The sequence below is a fragment of the Gossypium hirsutum genome, chromosome D03 (genome assembly GCF_007990345.1).
Source record: "Gossypium hirsutum isolate 1008001.06 chromosome D03, Gossypium_hirsutum_v2.1, whole genome shotgun sequence".
Taxonomy (NCBI): Eukaryota; Viridiplantae; Streptophyta; class Magnoliopsida; order Malvales; family Malvaceae; genus Gossypium; species Gossypium hirsutum.
The window spans coordinates 45,386,271-45,407,725 of NC_053439.1; the positions used below are offsets into that span (position 1 = coordinate 45,386,271).

The 21,455-nt window shown below is 34.7% G+C and overlaps 2 protein-coding genes across 5 annotated transcripts; both read right to left on the reverse strand.

The window, feature by feature from the left end:
- Positions 1 to 383: 383 nt before the first annotated feature.
- On the reverse strand, positions 384 to 4,669 carry LOC121202937 (phosphomethylpyrimidine synthase, chloroplastic). 4 transcript variants are annotated; one of them, XR_001697963.2, is made up of 7 exons: positions 4,522 to 4,660; positions 3,229 to 3,538; positions 3,012 to 3,139; positions 1,943 to 2,769; positions 1,119 to 1,795; positions 893 to 998; positions 384 to 725 (listed from the first exon to the last, which is right to left on the reverse strand). XR_001697963.2 is itself a non-coding variant. In XM_016885010.2 (6 exons), exons 2-6 carry the CDS (start codon positions 3,534 to 3,536, stop codon positions 989 to 991), a joined length of 1,950 nt encoding a protein of 649 aa, XP_016740499.1. In that variant the 5' UTR covers positions 3,537 to 3,538; positions 4,522 to 4,669; the 3' UTR covers positions 785 to 988. The 4 variants fall into 4 exon arrangements, 3 of the variants coding, with proteins under 3 accessions (XP_016740499.1, XP_040946179.1, XP_016740501.1); XM_016885010.2 differs by lacking the exon at positions 384 to 725 and having other exon boundaries at positions 785 to 998; positions 4,522 to 4,669; XM_041090245.1 differs by lacking the exons at positions 384 to 725; positions 4,522 to 4,660 and adding an exon at positions 4,272 to 4,458 and having other exon boundaries at positions 785 to 998.
- Positions 4,670 to 6,884: 2,215 nt separating this feature from the next.
- On the reverse strand, positions 6,885 to 13,113 carry LOC107950204 (ATP-dependent zinc metalloprotease FTSH 7, chloroplastic). Its single transcript, XM_016885009.2, has 13 exons — positions 12,114 to 13,113; positions 11,606 to 11,671; positions 11,387 to 11,521; positions 11,213 to 11,278; positions 10,645 to 10,830; positions 10,466 to 10,552; positions 10,263 to 10,376; positions 10,020 to 10,144; positions 9,776 to 9,884; positions 9,159 to 9,284; positions 8,232 to 8,555; positions 8,006 to 8,129; positions 6,885 to 7,556 (listed from the first exon to the last, which is right to left on the reverse strand). Exons 1-13 carry the CDS (start codon positions 12,978 to 12,980, stop codon positions 7,429 to 7,431), a joined length of 2,457 nt encoding a protein of 818 aa, XP_016740498.2. The 5' UTR covers positions 12,981 to 13,113; the 3' UTR covers positions 6,885 to 7,428.
- Positions 13,114 to 21,455: the final 8,342 nt, after the last annotated feature.

A 21,455-nucleotide genomic window follows, 5' to 3' on the forward strand; every position in this document is an offset into this window, starting at 1 on the left:
ACACAAGGTATATTTTATAGGCTCAGCTACGGGAGTTGAGTATGGTGATTTTGATGTTCGTTCAGGGGTAGGATGAGATTGACCGATGGGGATTGATGATGGTGGTGGAACAGTGAGTCGAGAGGTGGTAATGGTAAGACTGGATTTTGGGTTAGCTCTACGTTGAAGATGAAAACATTTTCAAAGTCTAGTGATCAAAATGTAATTTACTACAAATTTGATAACACTTGTTAGTAGTTTTCGTTAAAGTGACAACCTTAAATTTTTATTAAAATTGACTTTAAAAATTCAATTGATATGTAAGTTTTATTATTGATTGATAATGATCGATTAAATTTTCACGTAGCTCTATCCAGAATAATAATAAAGAAAAATCAAAGCCATGAAAATAAACAACTTTATTATCAATTTAGACTTAATAATATTATAAAGATAAGGGATCAAATTATGTCAAATTAAAATATAACATTAAATCTTCGATTTACTAAAACCATGATCGATAAGGCAAATACCGGAGTGAGTTGGGCCATAGAGCAGCCTTATCTGCCCTGGAGGATGAGGTAGCCCAAACCATCGATTGGACATGGGAGCTCCATCCCTGTTCAAGCAACAGCAACAAAAATGCACACTCCCTACGCAGGAATTATCCTGTTCAGGTTCAAAGGGACTTTCTCAGCCTCATTCTGCCAAAATGCCAAAGAGCTAAATGGCAGATACAGGCACCCCTGGTGCGTTTTTATGTCAATACCAACATCGATAACATAATTTACAATGGACATGGAAATTGTGGGGGAAACCCTTTTTTATTAATTGAGACTCACAACAGACAAAGCAGAACAATATATAGATGTCTCAAGAGGGTATTATTCTACAAACTAAACTGGTAACTCACCTAAAGCATTATAGTAAACAGACGGCATGTATAGCTATTATTATAGAGCTAGTGATGCATCAGGGGTCCGAGAAATTCTGAAGCAATTCCCCTTATTCATGTAAGCCTGCAAGGAAATCCCGATAAGACAAACTACGTCAGGGAAGAAGACAACCTTTAATTTCCTTGCCATTAATCCTTCTAGAATTTCAATAATAATAAATTAAAACACCGTACTTACTTTCACCTGTCAGAAGAGTTCACATAACTGGCGGGCAGGTAGATTTCCCCACCAACTTCACCATGTTGTTCACCGCTAACTGTTTTCTTAGCAGCCAGGAATTCAGCACTCATAGCATCCATCCCATGTTGCATAGCTTCCTCGGGGTTCCCGTAACCATGCTCCTCAGCGTACTTTCGAACATCCTCTGTTATCTTCATTGAGCAAAACTTCGGTCCACACATGGAGCAAAAGTGAGCCACTTTGGCACCTTCGGATGGCAGGGTTTCGTCATGGAAGGACATGGCAGTCATGGGGTCCAGTGACAAAGCAAACTGGTCCATCCATCGGAACTCAAATCTAGCCTTGCTTAATGTATCATCCCATGCCTGAGCATGTGGATGACCCTTGGCTAAATCAGCAGCATGGGCAGCTATCTTATAGGCTATTACACCAGCCTTTACATCATCTCTGTTTGGCAACCCAAGGTGCTCCTTTGGAGTTACATAACACAGAAGTGCTGTGCCAAGAGCCCCAATATTGGCTGCACCAATTGCAGAAGTAATATGATCGTATCCAGGAGCAATATCAGTTGTCAAAGGACCAAGGGTATAGAAAGGTGCTTCATTGCACCACTCAAACTGCTTTTGCATATTTTCTGGAATCTTGTGCATTGGGATGTGTCCAGGTCCTTCATTCATTACCTGAAAAGCGCCAAAAAAAAATCATGCTGAAGTTATAAGATAATCAAAACCATGTAAAGCCAGTAATACGCTTCAAATTGAGCAGTACTTTAGAAACATTTTATGAACAGAATGCTAAAGGAGCACTTCCAAGGTGCATTGAGATACCTGTACGTCCTTTTCCCAAGCCCTACGAGTCAGTTCCCCTTGGGTTAAAAGCTCAGCAAACTGTGCAGTGTCATTGGCATCATATATGGATCCAGGTCTTAGTCCATCCCCGATTGAAAGCGCCACATCATATTGGTTGCAGATATCAAGTATGTCATCCCAATGCTCATAAGCAAAATTCTCCTTATGGTACGCCAGGCACCATTTTGCATGAATAGATCCTCCTCGAGAAACTATTCCTGTCATGCGTTTTGCTGTTAAGGGAATGTACCGCAGCAGTACCCCAGCATGGATTGTGAAGTAATCTACACCCTGCTCAGCTTGCTCAATCAGGGTGTCCCTGAAGACTTCCCAACTAAGATCTTCAGCAATCCCATTGACTTTTTCAAGTGCTTGATAGATTGGCACGGTCCCAACAGGCACAGCAGAGTTACGTAGGATCCATTCACGGGTTTCATGAATGTGGCGCCCAGTTGAGAGATCCATAACAGTATCAGCACCCCACATTGTTGCCCATTGGACCTTGTAAACTTCCTCCTCAATTGAACTTGCAACGGCTGAGTTTCCAATATTTGCATTTACTTTGACCAAAAAGTTTCGTCCAACTATCATTGGTTCCAGCTCTAAGTGCTTTTTGTTGGAAGGAATGATCGCCCTCCCACGGGCAACCTCTGACCTAACAAATTCTGGGTCAAGCTTCTCACGAGTAGCACAGTATAACATTTCCTCAGTAATGATTCCCTGCTTAGCATAGTACATCTGAGTGTATCTAGGTGCACCCAGTTTTTCCCGTCTGTCAACCCAGCCCTTGCGCAATTTAGGGAGTCCTGTTTAAAGATGTCAAGTACAAAACTTAGCATTTAACTTAACCATAAAACTATAAAAATATCAAAAGATCCAATATATGAAAGGAACATAAAATAATCAGAGTGGAGTAAAGACCCAAACAAACAATCAAAGATTTATCAAGAACATATAAGAGGGGAGTTGGCTAAGCAAAACAAAGTGAAGAAAAGCTAATGTCCTTCAAAAAGGAGCAAGAAGCTGAGAGTAAGGTTGAGCATCCTACCAATGCGTGGATTGATGTTTTGAGGACCACTGGTGTCATATGTGTCGAAGTTTGGCACATCTCCAGTCAAATGAACCCTTCGAAAGGGAACCTTGAGTACATGGCCAGATTCTTCATGAATAACTTCCCTGAAAGGTTCATCACGCATAAAAAATATTTTCAAGCAAAAGGGAAAGAAAACAGAACCAACAAATTGCATATATATAACTAAATTAACCTGCATTCTTTTGAGCTCTTTGGGAAACATTCTTCAAATGATGGAAGTGGCATAAAGTCAGGGGAAGCAGGATTTATGGTATGCTTCTTCTGTTTGCTTTTCTCTGAATTGGTTGTTGGAGGATCAAAAGTTAATGTGGCTTTAGGACCTGAGCTCATAGAAGGGCATATTTCCTTCTTACAAGCATTTGAAACACGACCAACCACATCAAAGCCAGGTAAGAAGGTCGTACAAGGAAACCTTGAAGGAGCAGAATGGTTGCCATTCTTGCATACAACTGATGTGAAGCTAGCATGCACCGATGCCATATCTGGATTGTCCAAGCATGTCGTGAGTTATCAATAAATCATAACCACACAATCATCAAATGATTAACTATACATACAACATCGAGAACAAACATAATTGATAAATGCAGCACGTGAAGGTCGAATTTGATTAGAAAAAAAGCAATCATCGTTGCCTACTCTTGAGAATAAAAATAACAAATTTGTACACATTATATATACAAATAAATTAACTAATGGCATAAAAGATAAATCTAGAATGAAAAAGAAAAAATGCCGCGTTAATCAGCATTACCAGCAAGGACAAAAGGTCTATACTCTATAGTCTTTCAAACTTCATAAAGTTTTCATCAGATAAACAGAAGAATTCTAGTCTAGTTTCTAATAAATAATAATCTAAGGGACACCACGATGGACGTAAATGTGATTACATAGTTCTATGCATTTCAGTGAAAACCCTCGATCTACAATATATATGCAATATATATGTCTCCTGGTTCAGTGTGCTGTGTATTCATATAAAATGCTAAAGAAAACGCATAATCTTAGATATTTTGCACAAGTAAACATTTCTTTTCGTATAGATCAAAATTTGAATTTCTTCAGAACTAAAATAGAAAGGCATTCAAAATTAATAAGCACAAAGCATATCCATTAAGATTTAAGAAGACTTCTCATACAAATCCAACCGCTGATCTATAACTTACCATTATCACTTATAAATAATTAACTTACTATAATCGCAGAAAACGTTACCAAAATTAAGAAGAAAAAACAACAGCTTCCTTAGTGGTTCAGTGTATCTGAATAACAGGGCAGTACAAATAAAAAGAAAGAAAGAAAAACACGTAAAATTACAAGCCTATGTTTGAATTAAACCAGCATGCAGTGATCTAGAATAAAAAGAAAATGTGCTGTTTATTTAGATTTAATTTAATTTTCTCACCAGCCAAACAAACAAAAGAAATTTAAAAAAAAAAAAAAAGAGTGAAGAAAGAGGAGGAACCTGGAAGATCTTATCCCTTTTAAGCGTCTCTAAAGTGGAGCGTGAGAGAGCTCTCTAATAAGAACTGAGCACTCGTCGTTCACTGGCTTCTTCCATTTATATAGGTAAAAGAGCGACAGAAACATTTTTTTTCCCTCTCAAAAATAATGAAAAAGCGCATGCTTACGTGGTGCATTTATTAGATATTTTCTATATACATTTTTAGAGTTAATTTCATTATATGTCCTTAAACTATAATTTATATTTTAAATTAGTCCTCAAACTTTAAATCATTCTAATTTAATTTTTTAAAGCATCGACATCGTATCAATTGCTTCCTTCCATCAGCCCAGTTGTCAACATAGACATAAATGTTAACTCAAATTTGACGAGGATCATATTTAAAACAAATATGTCAAATTCTAAATACATCTGTGTTTATCATATAAATAGTTTAGATATAATGTGTTAAAAGGAAAAAAAATATAATTTTCTTAAATTTTAATAATAATATTTTTAACGCATCAAATTTATTGTTAATGCATTTGGTATAGACATGATTAAACTTTGATCCATATGTTTTAAATATTCTTCATATTGAATTCGAGTTGACATTTAACACCCAAATTTGATATTAGACTGATGAAAAAACATAATTGATACAATATTTGATACTTTGAGAATTCAAATAAAACACTTTAGCTACATTTGGTAGGAGTATTATTTTTCTGCATGTTTTAGTATACGAGTGAATAATAAATTAATTCATTTGGCAAGATTTAATCATTCCCGTACCTTATTTTTAGTAAAGAAAAGAAAAAATAATTTATTTATTTTGAAGAGGTCTATTTTTTACGAAAAATTTTACTAATTTTTTTATTTTTAAATTTAAAACTGTACTAACTATTTTTTTATTTTATGTCTATAATATGAATATTATAAATAAGATTTTCCTCAAATTAAACCAAACATTTAAAATTGGAATGTTTGTAAAAGACCTCAATCCCTACTCGTACTATTTTACGTTAATCTTGAATTAATTATTTTATTGTTGAAATCAAGGATAGGGAATTAAAGGATGACATTGGGCCACCTGCTTGGTAAACAGGTCAAGTGGACTTCTTTGTTTGTTTCCCGAGAATGCGGACGAAAGAACGAAACTGTGATCTGAAAGCAACATTGATATTTTTGAGGGCCAAAATATCAAACCTCAACCTACTCACCACCCTTCATTCTTCTCAACTCCTCATGTTCTAGGGCCAGCTTCGCCTATTGCTAAGATATGTTTGTGAAAAGTTCAATTTAAAAAGGACGGTTTTAATTTAAAGTTAAACTTTCAAATGAAAAATTAAAATGTCTAATGTTAAAAATTAAAAAATTAAATTAAATTAGATATCATAAAATATATTTTTAAATAATTAATAAATTATTTGTAAATTTAATTAGACATGAAATATTTTAAAATTTTAAATATAATAATAAATCATATTTAATTAATTTAATATGATGATACATGAAATATAAATTAATCCAAAATTTTATATACATTTTAAATAGTTAATAAAAAACAAGATATTTTGATAATTTATACTTTAAAATGCAAAAGTCAAAAATACCATAACCCCACCCTTAATTAGATGATGGCTTTTGCTTTCAGTTGGTAAAACTTCTAATTTAGGCTCAGTTTTAAAATGCGTTAAAAAGATTCAATTAACTGAAAAGTAATATTTTCAATATCTTAAATTTTAACTCAGAATGCAAATAATTAGACAGACTTAAATTCAATAAATTCAATTGTTTTATTATTTCATTTAAGATCATATTATCTTTTATTAAACAATTTAAGTATATTAAATATTTAATTTTAACATATTTTATAAAACTTTTCAATTATCAAACATAGACTTATACCCCCTAATGCTTTCCTATGTAAAAATCTAAAATAAATCAATTAAGAACATTTGGATAAACATAAATAGATTTTTAATTTTGATTCACACCGATTTAACCTGATTTAACACTAAAAGGCAACAAACCAAAACAATCGTAACTCAAAATGGTCCGAACAATTAACCCAAAAGAACCAACATGAACTAAAATAACCCAAACTAGAAAGAATCAAACCTGAAATCACTTAAACTCTAAATTAGACCAAACCAAAATGATTTGATAATTTAACAATACCCAAAACCAACCTGACCTGCTGAATTGACAGATATAATATAAGATCAATTATTAAATGTATCAAAATCCTAAATACAAAACATGAGTGTTGAGCATATCATATTAGTTTGTTAATTATACTGTTTTTATATTTTTATTTGATGTGTCATGTTCTCGGACAAAGGAAATTACACTTCTGGTTTCATGTCAAAGCTCAAAAATAATGTTTAGTTCCATTTTGGGAAACTATTATTAACAGCATGTATTTTCTACAGCATACTATATGTACAATGTTCTTCTGAAGACAAAACATTTTTTAACCCAACATTATTATGTGCAATAATCTTATATTATATTTCACATAATAATTATTGTACAACTCAATTACTGTTAAAACTCCACCCGTTATGACTGATAAAAATAATAGCCAATGTACAACAGAACAGACGGAGACCAACCTGAACTTATCACCATAATATCAAGAACGGGGAGACAAGCTTGAAGGATTTTTCGGGAAATAAATATTCAGCTTCACCACTTCCTTCTCTATGTTTCCTCTGGTAAGTGTAGTGAGAATAAAATAATGAAAAGACTTCGTAGTGTTAATACTAAAGCCAGGACTCACCTTGCTGAAATACGAAAAAAAAAAGCGCAAGGGAGCTTTGATGCCGGTAGCCACAGCATGGTCATTGACAAGGTGCAAGGAAAGATATAGTCAGTTGGTTCAATGCAATGCTCAATGTTGACAAGCAATGAGCAAAACACTTATCCAGAGCCCGCTTGAACCGGCAGAAGAGACTCTTGCTTGCCTTCAACGAAGATGATTAGTTCCTTTGGTGCAACAACCAATTTCAACCATTTTTGTAGCTCTTCTCCTTCTACTTTCTCATTTTCTGAATAAAGCGAAGCATTAGACCATAGTATGAAGTAAAGAGTGATCATTTGTTCTCCTTTCCCCTTTTTAAAGATGCAGAATATTGATTTCACAACAAAAATTAAACTGTTTGAATAGTGTGGATGTTATCTACACTAGGATATAAACTACATCAGTACTAAGATAATTTAAACAAAACAATGCTGAATAGCATTAAAGATCTGACAAGTAGTACTGAAGAGTTCATCAGGGAAAATTGTCAAAATAGCAATACATATTTCATCAAACAGCAAACAAGTAGGGAAAGTCAGCTATCGGAATCATCTACCTATTAGATCCCTTGTAAGTTTTCATTAGATTTTATTTTCTGAAAAATACGTCAAGTCTATAACTTATAGCAAAGAATGAAAAAACAAATTGGATGATCAGGAATTTTGACATACAAAACAGGTAGCAAAAACAGATTACCTTCCAGGTGAGCACCAAGCCCTTCCAAAACAGTTGGATTAGCACGTACAACAGAAAGGGCTACTTCATGGGCAGACTGTAATAATGCCTTCACCTCTCCTTGGACAAGATCAACTAGATGTCCCTGCAAGTTCCGTTCTTGATCAGTCTTCATTACAGACACTGTAGGAATTGGAAACAAAAAAGATCAACTAAACTTTAATGAAAAAGAGTATAAAAAAGGGACCTGATCTCGTCCCCAAGGAACTCCACCCCCGGATTCATCCATGCCTCCACCAGAAACCGTAGCTAAGGAGAGAGGCCCTATAGTCTGATTAAGACCATATTCAGCTACTGCCTTGTATGCCATGTCTGTCGCCCGCCTAATATCATCAAGTGCACCAGTAGAAACACGACCTGAATAGATAACTTCCTCTGCAGCGCGTCCACCAAGAAGAGTAACCAAACGGCCACGTAACTCATCAATGAAGAGTAAATATCTGTCCTCATTGGTAGGAGGAATATAAGTAAAGCCCAATGCTCCTCCAGATCTTGGCAGTATGCTCAGTTTCTGCAGACAAAAAGAGTTGACTAGTTACCATATTATCCATTTCAAGTGAACAAAGCCGCAGGGATGATTTAAGTCCATTGTGACAACTATTGAACTACCCAACCTTAATAAGTTAAACATTATTGTTCTTAATTCCATGTATAACCAAAGATCAAGTGGACCTCCCGCTTGTACCAAACAAGATTAAAAATTTTGCATAACAAGTAAAGAAATCTAATACTTCAATTTCAGTCTAATTTTCAAAATGTTGCTTGAAAATTTGAAAATAGTATACTACTGTTTCTGAGGTCAGCGTTTTACTCTAGGTCTTGACAGACCTTCCCAAGTACCAAAAGAGAAACAAACAATTAGGAAGGTCAATAGCTAAGAAGCCAATTATCTTCTTAACAAGGAAGATAGAAATTATTGCCCTGGGACCGTCTCTGGTACATGACGTGAACAGTACACACTCCTAAACCAAATGCTACACAGCACAAGCTCAGAACTTAAGATTCCATTCAAATTTCATATATTTTCTTTTATCATTTTCAAATTTCAAATTGTGTTAAGAAGAACAAACAAAGAAAAAAAAAAGTGATTAAGTAAATTATTGCCATTGTTTACCTCAACACGTGGCTGTCCATGAAGAAGGTTTGCAACAGCTGTACCTACTACTGCATGGCCAGCTTCATGCCTTGCAACCACAGCCTTCTCACATCCCTTCAATTTGGCAGTTTTCTTCTCTATGCCCTATGAAATATCATTCTTTTTGTCACTCAATTTTAGTTTAGTATTTTCTCATAATTCTTTAGTAAAATTACACATCTTGAGAGACAAATGTCTAAGAGGAACTGTGTAAATCGCAGTACATTGGAGAATATCCTTTCCCTAGGGATAGTCTCATTAGAAAGTGCAAAAAGCAATATAAAAGGATTGCATGAAAACTCCTTTTTTTTTTTTTGCCCTCAAATATCTGTGTTTTGTGATAAAGTAATTCAAAACATGTATGGTACAAAGTAAAACCAATAATCAAAGCCAATAACTAGACTGAGAAGATTGCATAGCATCATTGGCTATGGGAATAATAATTAAAATTAACTTTCAAGGCAAGGGAAAATGTGAAGAAAAATGTTTAAAAACATTGGAGAAGGAAACAGCTGAAAACAATGGATGTAACATAGTCACAACAGAAAACTGTAACAAATAAACAAAACAATGATCAAAGAGAGAGAGAGAGTTACAGCTATTGATCGTTCTACTGCCTGAATGAAATCAATCCTCTCTACAACAACTTTATTATTTCTTCCAGCGAGTAAGGCTGCTTCATTTACCAGATTTGCAAGATCAGCCCTGCAAAATGAAAAAAAAAAATCATTAAGTCATCCCCACATCATCAACAAGTAGAAATTTATGAAGAGGAAAGGAAGCTGAAGAGGAGATTGGGAAGCAGTGTACTTAAATATGACAATGTAAAAGAGAAAATACCCAGTAAAACCAGTAGTCATAGAGGCAATGTCACCAAGATCAACATCATCTCCAAGGGGAAGTTCCTTCTTGGAGGCATGCACTTTTATAATAGCTTCTCTTCCAATCCTGTCAGGAGTCTCTACCTGGAAACCATTCCAGACATAATATCCATGAGATACGAGTTAAGCAAAAAGGAACTGGTTGATACGGCAGATTCCAACATTCTGCAAGTTCAATTGAAATATAGTGCATGATACAAACCATAACAATACGATCAAATCTCCCTGGTCGACGAAGGGCAGGATCCAAGACATCAGAACGGTTTGTAGCTCCAAGAACAATCACAGCGGAATTGCTGTCAAATCCATCCATCTCCTGCAATGTAGTTCAGAAATGTTAGCTTCAAAGGGTAATGGCGAAGAGGTCCACATGAGCAGGAAAAACTATGATGCAGGGAATGTTACAGTGAGTAATTGGTTCAAAGTTTGCTCCCGTTCATCATTGCTAACAATGCGAAATTTACCATCGCGACTTTTAGCCACGGCATCTATCTGTGTGCAAGGAAAGGTGTTAGAAAACTCTACTGTACAACAAAGAGGTTAAACATATTGTTCCAACAAAATTATAATGCTCATAGGCTGACCTCATCAATAAAAATTATTGATGGTGCCTCCTTCTTAGCTCGTGCAAAGAGATCTCTAACTCGTGATGCACCCATGCCAACATACAACTCTACAAACTCACTTGCAGAACAACTTATGAATGGAACTTCTGCCTCACCAGCCACAGCTTTTGCTAGAAGAGTCTTGCCTGTCCCAGGAAGACCCACCTGCATCACAAATAAAATCATAAATACTGACTATAGCTTTTAGAAAAGAGGTAACCATGCAAGGAAACCATCATATAACACTAGCATCTGAGAACTAAGTGGAAACAGTGAACATGCTGAAATCCATCTGAAACTTTGTGAACTTATCTTGACAAGAATGACAAGTAGAAAGCTTTAGAGGACCAAAAGCTTTTGATTAAAGACATTCTAAGAGTAAGAGACAGAAGTAGCAAACTTAATGCCAGAATTTTCAGATATTAATGAAGTTTTTCACATAGGCCCTGACTTCTTAGACCAAAAGCTTCTTCAACAATATCAAATAAAGTTTCAGCTAATTTTTCCAGAAAGGCCATCATGCTTAATGTCCCTAGTATCAACTCACCAGGAGAACTCCTCGTGGAGGACGAGCACCAAGCCGTATATACCTGTCTGGATTCCTAAGAAATTCCTGGGCAGTAAACATAAGAATATAAAGACAATACTAGAACTTCAAGAGAGCATTCACAGCAAATATCAATTACTGGTAGCATATTAAGTGGAATAATATTTAAAATACCACAATTTCTTCAAGCTCCTCCTTTGCCTCATCAACACCAGCCACGTCAGCGAAAGCTATTGTTTCACCTTGTTCAGAGACTTTTGAACCCCCAGAACTCCTTGCCTTGCGATTCCTAATCTGACCAGCTGTATGCTGCATACATGCATGATTAAATCAGAACGTATCAGTACTACAAAAACATTAATGTACTCAAAGAGCTTACAAGCAAATTCAAACCTGAGAAAAATTCACAGGGAACCGATGGAGAAGTCCCGCAAGAACAGCAACATAGAACAAAGCTATCTGCAAAAGAGAGGAAGTCAAATCGATAAAATTCCACAGACGTATACAAACACATGATTTAGAAAGAACCAAGTGAACGGAGTAACTGAAGGTATTCTTGTCCCAAATTATAACCAATCATAGTCCACCAACTACAACCTCTACATTCCTGCCACCTGAAGAGGAAATAGATTACCCAATAATAGAGGGCCCATCAGATCACTCTTTGAGATTCCTAGTCCAAAGAAGGCGAGAGAAGATCCTCTCCTCTTCTAGATTACATACTTCAATCAGGCAGCCTACCACAAAAAAACTGCTACCCCCAACAAAACCATTACCACTTAACCGGTTAACTCATTAAGAACTCTAAGAAAAGCTTCTTCTTCTTCTTTTTTTTTTTTTAAAAGAAGCAATTAAGCTAGTTTCATTCAAATCATGACAACAAACAAAAAACACAACTTACCAATGCAGAGTTGAAGAATCCACCAGATCGCTTATCGGGAGACCCGAACTCCACATCGTTTTCCAGCATCTTCTCATATGGAGTCTTAATATCACTGGGCCGAGTTGTTGTATATACAATTCGCTTTGTAGGCGCCATACTCCTCAACAAGGACTCCGACTCCTGAAACTTACCAATTTCACTCTCTTGAACGCTCCCTTCGTTCTTCAATTTGAACATTACATGAACTCCATCAACCTCCACCTTTTGAACCTGATTACTATTAATCTTATTCAAAAACTCGCTGTAAGGAACGCTGACAAAAGTCGTCGGGGTCCTAGGCTCGGACCCGGGCAACGGAATCCCGGGTCGGAGCAGTCGCATAACGAACATAACAACACCCAACTGTAAAAGCAAAACACCAATTTCTTGAGCTTGAACTATCGGTTGCCACTGCCATTTCTTTCCTTTGGACCTCCACAACCCGCTTCTTCCACCCTTTTCTCCTCTCTGATTGGTCGAACCCCCCGAATTTGACGGACTCTGTTTCTGCGTCACTCCTTGCCCACCTTCGCTTTCATTTTTCTCGCCGGAGCTCGCCTTCGAATCGCTGCTGTCCGTACAATTAGCCAAAATTTTGCTCTCTTTGAACCTTAATTTACCTCTTCCATAAAGCTTTAATCTCTCGTGGTTTCCCACAACAGCGACGTTCTTTAGGGTGGAAGTGATAGAATTGGGGAAGAAACGGTTCGTTTTTTGTTGCAAAACCCTAAACCGAATGGCTTTGAAGTTTAATCCATGTAGATAAAGAAGATTAGAGTAAGAATTTGTGCTGAATTTACCGTGGAATGTTATCGTCGCCGGTCGTAGAAATTCAGTAGATGACATTGCCGGAAACCTAAAAAAATCAGGAACAATCTTTTTTTCAAAATATAAATTAAAAATAGGATCATTTATATGTTCGTTTTAGTTAGCGTTTTTTATCTGCAGAAATTCGTAGAGATAGAGACACGATAATAGAGCATTAGCGAAAGATATTATTATGGGAGAATTTGAGCCGTTGGATTAGAGAAAAATCATCGAGTCTTCGTTTCATCAGGAGCAAAAGGGACAAAGATTAGGGGATTAACTGCACCAAACGTCCTTAAATTACTATCTAAATTTTAAATTTGTCCTTGAATTTTAAAATCCTTTATTTGTGTTCTTGAAGTATTAATATTTTATCAATTATGACTTTTAGTTACTATACACATCAATTTTGGCATTAAATTCCAATATGAATATGAGTATATCATATTTAAAATAAGTAAATCAAATTATAAATATATTTATAAAATTTTTATTTGATAATTTAAAAAATAAATGCGTAGTCTTCTTAAATTTTATTAACATGTGTGCATCTAATGCATTGACAATTTTGATTAAATGTGATAGGTGCATAATTTTTCAATTCGATCCATATGTTTTAAGATACTCTATATCGAAGCTGAATTAGTATTTAACGCCTAAATTAATGGTTAGGCTAAAAAAATGCTTTGATTATATAATATTTATCCTTTAAAGACTCAATTAGAATATTTTGAAATTTGAAGATCAAATTTAGATTTTGAGCAATAGTTTGAGGATATTTGATGGAATTAACCCTTGGTGTTTGGAGGATTTCATAGAAGTTTGTGACGTGTGATTCAGATTGAGCGGCGACCTCATGTTTGGAACTGATTGGTAGCCACACGCTTGGTTACAGTAGGGCCTTAGCTTTGGATTTTTTACGGTTTTATGGGCTTTAATTTGGGCTATCTTGTCTTTCCCAAATAATGGGCTATTGTGCGTGCATCCTTTTATGAGTAATTTGTAATTTTCTTTAGATTTTCAGGTGGTTTTTTTCTTTTTTGCAATATCTTATATCTATTTTTTTTGATACCATTCTTAGAATTACTCATAGTCCCTCCTCAATTCATAAATAGGAGGATAATATGCTTCAGCGTAATCTAACCCACATCCTCCTGCTTTGACAACAATACCCATACCAATCGAGCTAAAACACAATTAACTTCATATGAATTTTAATTGTATAATCGAATAATAATAGTAAAATGAATTCAAGGAATCTCAAATTTCGGCAAGTAGAGGGCACTTAAGTAAGGTATTAGACACAATTGTGTTGTATTAGTTGTAAACCTTCTTTGTTAAGAATGGTTTGTTTTAGAGAAAATCATTTTTTAAAATAATTTTTTATGTGCCACAATCTAATTATTAGTTAGTTGATGTGGATGGTCTCTTTCCCTTCCCAACACTAACCTTACTAGATATAAGAGTGGATATATTTTATCGAGGATTAAATAGATCTAGAACAAATTCTTATAAATAATACCATTGTTGATACAATGATTGTTTAAAGCGTTAAAAAGAGGGGAAACAAAGTTAACATTTTTCTCATGACGTATATTTTTTAAAGGGTAAATTTATAAAAATGACTTTCACTCTCAAAGTAAATGATATATATATTATCACGGATGTAATTTGACGATTCTTACATCAATATTGTTGTCAGTGTAGAAGAACGTGAGTTCAAGTGTGCTGAAGTGCATTATTCTCTTATTTAAGAGTTGAGGAGTGATTATGGGTAGTTTTAGGTATTGTATAAAAAAATGCAGATATGATTAAAAATCTATACTAAGATTAATGTTAAAAAATAATAATATTTTTTAATTCATTAATATTAATTAATAGAAATGTAAAAACAATCTAATTTAACAGGCACAAGATTCAATTTAACTTTTGCTTAGGTTCTGGATAGTTTTTTGGAACTATGGCGGCAATAATACATTTTGGTGTAGCCAAAAATTTTCCAACTTCTCATTTTCTAATCAACAAAAATACATGCAAGTAAGAGCCAATAATTAAATATTAAATTTTATAGATGTGGGTGAAAATAAATTTTAATATTAAAATTATATTTTTAAAAAAACCAAAAGAAGAATAACAACAATTGAGTTTTAGGCAAAATGAATACTTTTCTAAAATTTAGGTTCAAATCTTAAATACGGTATTTTTAGTTCATTTGTGTAAACATTTAATATAGAAATAGTAAAAGACGAAAATACCATTATATTAATATATTCCATCCTTTTTTAAAAATGGCATTAAAGTGATTTCTTTGAATGAGTTGGTGATGAGTTGACTCGTAACACCAACTTAATCAATTGCATTATTCTTAATTGGTGAAGATAATAAATTGTACATATTAAAATAAAATTTTGTAAAAGTATAAAAATGAAGTTTTGATTGAATGATAAATTTAAGGTTTTACTAATTTAATTAACTTAGGTTCAAATTTCATCATATAGAGAAACTACACATCAAATATTGTACACTAAAAGTGAAGTGAATTTAGCAACAATCTGGAAAAAGTCTTCAAATTGTATAAAGACGTTCGTTACCGATCAAGGCGAGTGGTGAAAATTTTGAATTCTCTAAAGATCGATTGATGTGATCCTGATCGCATCATGTAATGTCACAACCCAACGCCGTCGAGATTGGCCTAAACACGAGGGCCCCAAGTGCAAAATGAAGCTAATTTTTAGCTCATTTGAATTTCTTTTCGTGTGGTTCAACTCATTCGAGCTCAAGTTAGCTCATTCGTGCTCAAGTCAGCTCATTCAAGCTCAATTTAACTCGTTGAGCTCGTTATTAGCTCTTTAGCTCTTTTAATTAAATTTGCCGGAATAAATTAATTAGTTGAGTTAGTTATTTTAGCTCAAATAATTACTAAGTGTTTAATTAAGAAATCTGGACATTTTAATTATGTTTGTTTATTGCATGTTTAAATTGTTTTAATTATTACCTAGCATAAATGCGTTTGCCTTATTACAATTATTTAATGTGTGCGATTTAAGCTAAGTAAATTTGTTGAATTTGCTAGGACAATGTACATGGACGGCAAAGAAGAGGTGGACTGCAACAAGCATAAAAGCCAAATTAATGTGGAGGTGAACGGCATGAAATTAAGGAAGTATTTGACCAACATAATGCATAATTTATGGAACAAATTAAGGAAGCACTTGACCAACATCATGCATAATTCATGGAAGAATTTGAGGAAGCATTTGACCAACATCATGCATAATTCATGGAAGAATTTAAGGAAGCATTTGGCCAACATCATGCATAATTTAAGGAACAAATTGAGGAAGCACCATGGCCGAATTTGGCTTCCAATTTTACCCATTCGGCTACCCTTTTGTTTTGCCTATAAATATGTGTTAAATTTCATTGTGAAAAGGGAAAAGAACCTTGAATTAATGTTTTTACATTTTGTGAGATTGTTTACAACTCTCATTGTTCTCCAAAGACTCGTTTGACTTATCAAGTAACCCTTGTGGCGTCAACCCATTCTTCTTATCCGAACTTATCACTTTGCATCCAAAGTGTGGCGTTCAAGTTATACCGAGGTTCCTATCATCTTTGATAGTGGGTCAAGGTTCCATTTTATTCGTTTTCCATCCATACAACATTTAACCTTTCCTAAGTATTCGTATAAGTCCCGGGTTAACACACTTATATTATGTTGGTTCAACTTGAATACTTGGTTTTCACTCACCTATCATCCTCAATACACTTCATAACCCCTTTTGAACTAAATTTGAGCCTTTATCCCTTCTTTCTTAACCTATCTTCGACAAACCTTGATATTACTCCAATTCACGATCGGGCACATCAACGACTCGACTCTCATCACCGAGGCCGGGGCGTATCATCTGGTATCAGAGCTAGCCGAATCGGAGTAAGAATCATCATCTTTGATATTATTGTTTTGTAAAAAAAAATCAAAAAAAAAAATTTGCCTACGGTCTAGGCGCGGACGAAAAGAACGTGAAAGATCCGTAAAAAAATCAAAAAAAAATTTGCCTACAGTCTAGGCGCGGACGAAAAGAACGTGAAAGATCCGTAAAAAAATCAAAAAAAATCAAAAAAAAAATTTTGCCTACGGTCTTGGTGCGGACGAAAAGAACGTAAAAGATCCGTAAAAAAAAAGAGAAATTCAAAAAAAAACAAAAAAAATTCGGAATTAAAAAAAAAAGTGATTGAAATTCATTTTAAGTTTTGTTTGATAGCCTACCATTTCCGACATCATTGCCCACCAAGCCAACTCAATTTTGTAAGCCGACGACAAACGGTATTGATTCGTCTATTTAGTTTGCGAAGAACTTCGAGAGGTAAAAAAAATCGAGTGGAAAAAGGCAAGAGTGATTGGTGTGAGTTCATTCGAGAGAAGAAAAGCCAAAAGCGAGCGTAAACGCGAGTGGAGTGAAAATTTTCTTTCCGAGTGTCTTGCGAGGTTTTGTGGTGAGGTATTTACTTTCTATTTTAAACACTTATTCTTTTTAGCAAAAAAAATGTCTCAAGAAGAATTTTCCGAGTCAGAATTCCAATATTTGATGCAAGAAGTGCGTAGAATGGTGAAATCAAAATTTGATAAATTGCATAATCGATTGGATCGAATAGAAAAAAGAGCCCAACGAAAGCAAATTTCATCGAGTCAAGAGACGGAGTTAAGATCATCTCGACGACACTACTCAACAAGAGACTCTTATCAAGACTTCTATTCAACAATGCGTTCGAGACCAAGAGAAGCAAACTCCGAGTTTGAGTCCTTTCGAGATAATAAACGAAAAGGTAAACATGTCTCTACAAGTGCCTCAATTTATTCATCTACGAAGGATTATTTACGAATAGGCGAACGTGTTTCAAGAGTGTCAAAGTACTCGGCTACGGAATATTTATTACAAAGAGATGATTGTCATTTGTATGAAGAATCCTTTTCTTATTCTCAACAAAAGGATTCTCATTTTGATGATTTCTACTTTTGTAATGGAATTGAAATAGCATGTGAAAAAGAAAAAGAGCGCGAGCGAGAAAATGAAAATGAAAAAGAAATGAAAGAAAAGAAGATGAGTGTGAGATAGAAAAGAAAATTGAAAATGAGATTGAGAATAAAAACGAGTGTGAAAAAGAAAAGAAAACTGAAAAAGAGAGTGAGATTGAAGGAAGAAATGAGAGTGCAAAATAAATGAGTGATATGGTAAAGGAAAGAGGATTTGAAAATGAGTTGGAAAAAGAAATAAGCGAAAAGATGAAAGTGAACAAGAAAGGAGTGTTGTTACTAACCATCCTATGAATTTTCCTTGTTTTGTTTCTACTTTTCAGGTTTCTCGAAATCCCATCGATCAATTTCAACTTCAATACTTTTCTGAGGAGAGACAATTTCGATTAGTTGAGAAAGGTAAAATCATAGATGACTCTATTCCACCAGCGCCTAAAGGTAAGCATGGTAAGGGTTCTATGTTAGTCGAACTTCAACAAATTCATATGCATGATAATGTTGAGATTGCTGAAGAATTAGTTAGTAGAAGACTTTCCTATCCTGATATGTCTAAGTATCAATTTTTGATTGGTAATGACTTTGATTGGGATGATGGATTGAAAAGTTTTCCTCATGATATTTCTGATGTTTACAAGTTTGATGATGAAACCAGATTAAAACAACACAAACAAAATTTGGGATTGTGTGATGAAAAGTTGACATCAAATCTGTTTGCTTCTGTTGATCATGTGAATTATCTAAATTGTGATTCTGAAAATTGCTCCATGTCGTGGTTTAAAAGGTTTGAACATGTTTTGCATAATCATTACTTAAAATTACATCGTTTCCTTTTTATGATACCGATTTTGAAATTGTCATATCAAATTGGAATGGCAAGAGGAAACTTTGTTTTTGACCCCGGTGCATATCATTTTAAATTGTTGTCAAAAGGATTCGAACTATGGGAAGTTGACTTCAAAAATTATAGCTATCAAGTGCCTTGTGACCCAGGTTTGTTGCAATCAATGAATTTTTTAATTCATTTTGATAAGGTAAGACCAACTTCTACTTTTGATCCCGGTATTGACTCATATGTTCACTTGTTGAATAAGATCTTTAAAAATTCTTTTGAGTTTATGATTTCTAGTGTCACTAACCTATCTCTTTCTTGTGTAGGTGACACTTCAGAATGGTTCCCTCCAAAAGAGGGAGGGCGTGGAAATAATTCAAAATTTTCTCGAACCATTCGTGATTTTCAAAGTTTTGGAAATGATTCTATTCGGGTCATGAACAAAAGGGTTCGAGATCTTGAAAAAAAATTTTTGAGCAAGTGGCCCGATTTGAGGACAAATCGTCTTCAAGAGGGAGGGTATGATGCGATCCTGATCGCATCATGTAATGTCACAACCCAACGCCGTCGAGATTGGCCTAAACACGAGGGCCCCAAGTGCAAAATGAAGCTAATTTTTAGCTCATTTGAATTTCTTTTCGTGTGGTTCAACTCATTCGAGCTCAAGTTAGCTCATTCGTGCTCAAGTCAGCTCATTCAAGCTCAATTTAACTCGTTGAGCTCGTTATTAGCTCTTTAGCTCTTTTAATTAAATTTGCCGGAATAAATTAATTAGTTGAGTTAGTTATTTTAGCTCAAATAATTACTAAGTGTTTAATTAAGAAATCTGGACATTTTAATTATGTTTGTTTATTGCATGTTTAAATTGTTTTAATTATTACCTAGCATAAATGCGTTTGCCTTATTACAATTATTTAATGTGTGCGATTTAAGCTAAGTAAATTTGTTGAATTTGCTAGGACAATGTACATGGACGGCAAAGAAGAGGTGGACTGCAACAAGCATAAAAGCCGAATTAATGTGGAGGTGAACGGCATGAAATTAAGGAAGTATTTGACCAACATAATGCATAATTTATGGAACAAATTAAGGAAGCACTTGACCAACATCATGCATAATTCATGGAAGAATTTGAGGAAGCATTTGACCAACATCATGCATAATTCATGGAAGAATTTAAGGAAGCATTTGGCCAACATCATGCATAATTTAAGGAACAAATTGAGGAAGCACCATGGCCGAATTTGGCTTCCAATTTTACCCATTCGGCTACCCTTTTGTTTTGCCTATAAATATGTGTTAAATTTCATTGTGAAAAGGGAAAAGAACCCTGAATTAATGTTTTTACATTTTGTGAGATTGTTTACAACTCTCATTGTTCTCCAAAGACTCGTTTGACTTATCAAGTAACCCTTGTGGCGTCAACCCATTCTTCTTATCCGAACTTATCACTTTGCATCCAAAGTGTGGCGTTCAAGTTATACCGAGGTTCCTATCATCTTTGATAGTGGGTCAAGGTTCCATTTTATTCGTTTTCCATCCATACAACATTTAACCTTTCCTAAGTATTCGTATAAGTCCCGGGTTAACACACTTATATTATGTTGGTTCAACTTGAATACTTGGTTTTCATTCACCTATCATCCTCAATACACTTCATAACCCCTTTTGAACTAAATTTGAGCCTTTATCCCTTCTTTCTTAACCTATCTTCGACAAACCTTGATATTACTCCAATTCACGATCGGGCACATCAACGACTCGACTCTCATCACCGAGGCCGGGGCGTATCATCGATCAACCAAAAAAGTGAGATTCAATGAATCGAATACAGATGGGGCCATCGATATGGCAGTGGATTTGGAACCCAAGTCAACACTTTCCTAAAAAGACAAATTGTTAGGTGGTTTAGCAAGTGGAGCTAGGCGTCAGAGAATCATTATGATTTTGGAGATGATGAAGAGATCGAATTGTAGGACGGGATCTATGGTGAATGGAATTCATGCGATTAACTTTTCTGAAAGATTTAATCAATTGTTGATTAAAGACATGGCCACCACGGTGGTCTTCAAGCTCTTAGGACGATCCATCGAATATACAACCCTACAAAACAAAATCAATAGTCTTTAGCGACCCCCATCTCCATTTCAGTTAATGGATATAGAAAATAGATATTTTCTAGTGAAATTCTAGAATAAGGATGATTTTGAGAAAGTTTTATCTCAAGGTCCATGGATCATTTACGGGAATACCTTATAGTGCAGTCTTGGACTACGGACTTTAATCTGATGCAACCTTATCCGAGTGTTGTGAAGGCATGGATTAGACTCTCAAGTTTCTCAGATTTCTTTTATAAACTTAGGATCCTTGAAGAGTGTAACACCCCTTACCCGAGACCATTTCCAGAGTCGAGCTCGAGGCATTACTTTACTTAACTTAAAAATTCAGGGCATAAAATTTTACTTTTAAAATTAATTTCACTATTCACAACAAAGCTGTCCACCTGCGCAGCAGTTACTAATTTAGTTATAACTCGAGTTACGAAATTCAAAATTTAAATCCGTAAATTTTTCCTGAAACTAGACTCACATTTCTTCTTACCATAAATTTTTCAGAATTTTTGGTTTATCCAATTAGTACAATTTATTAG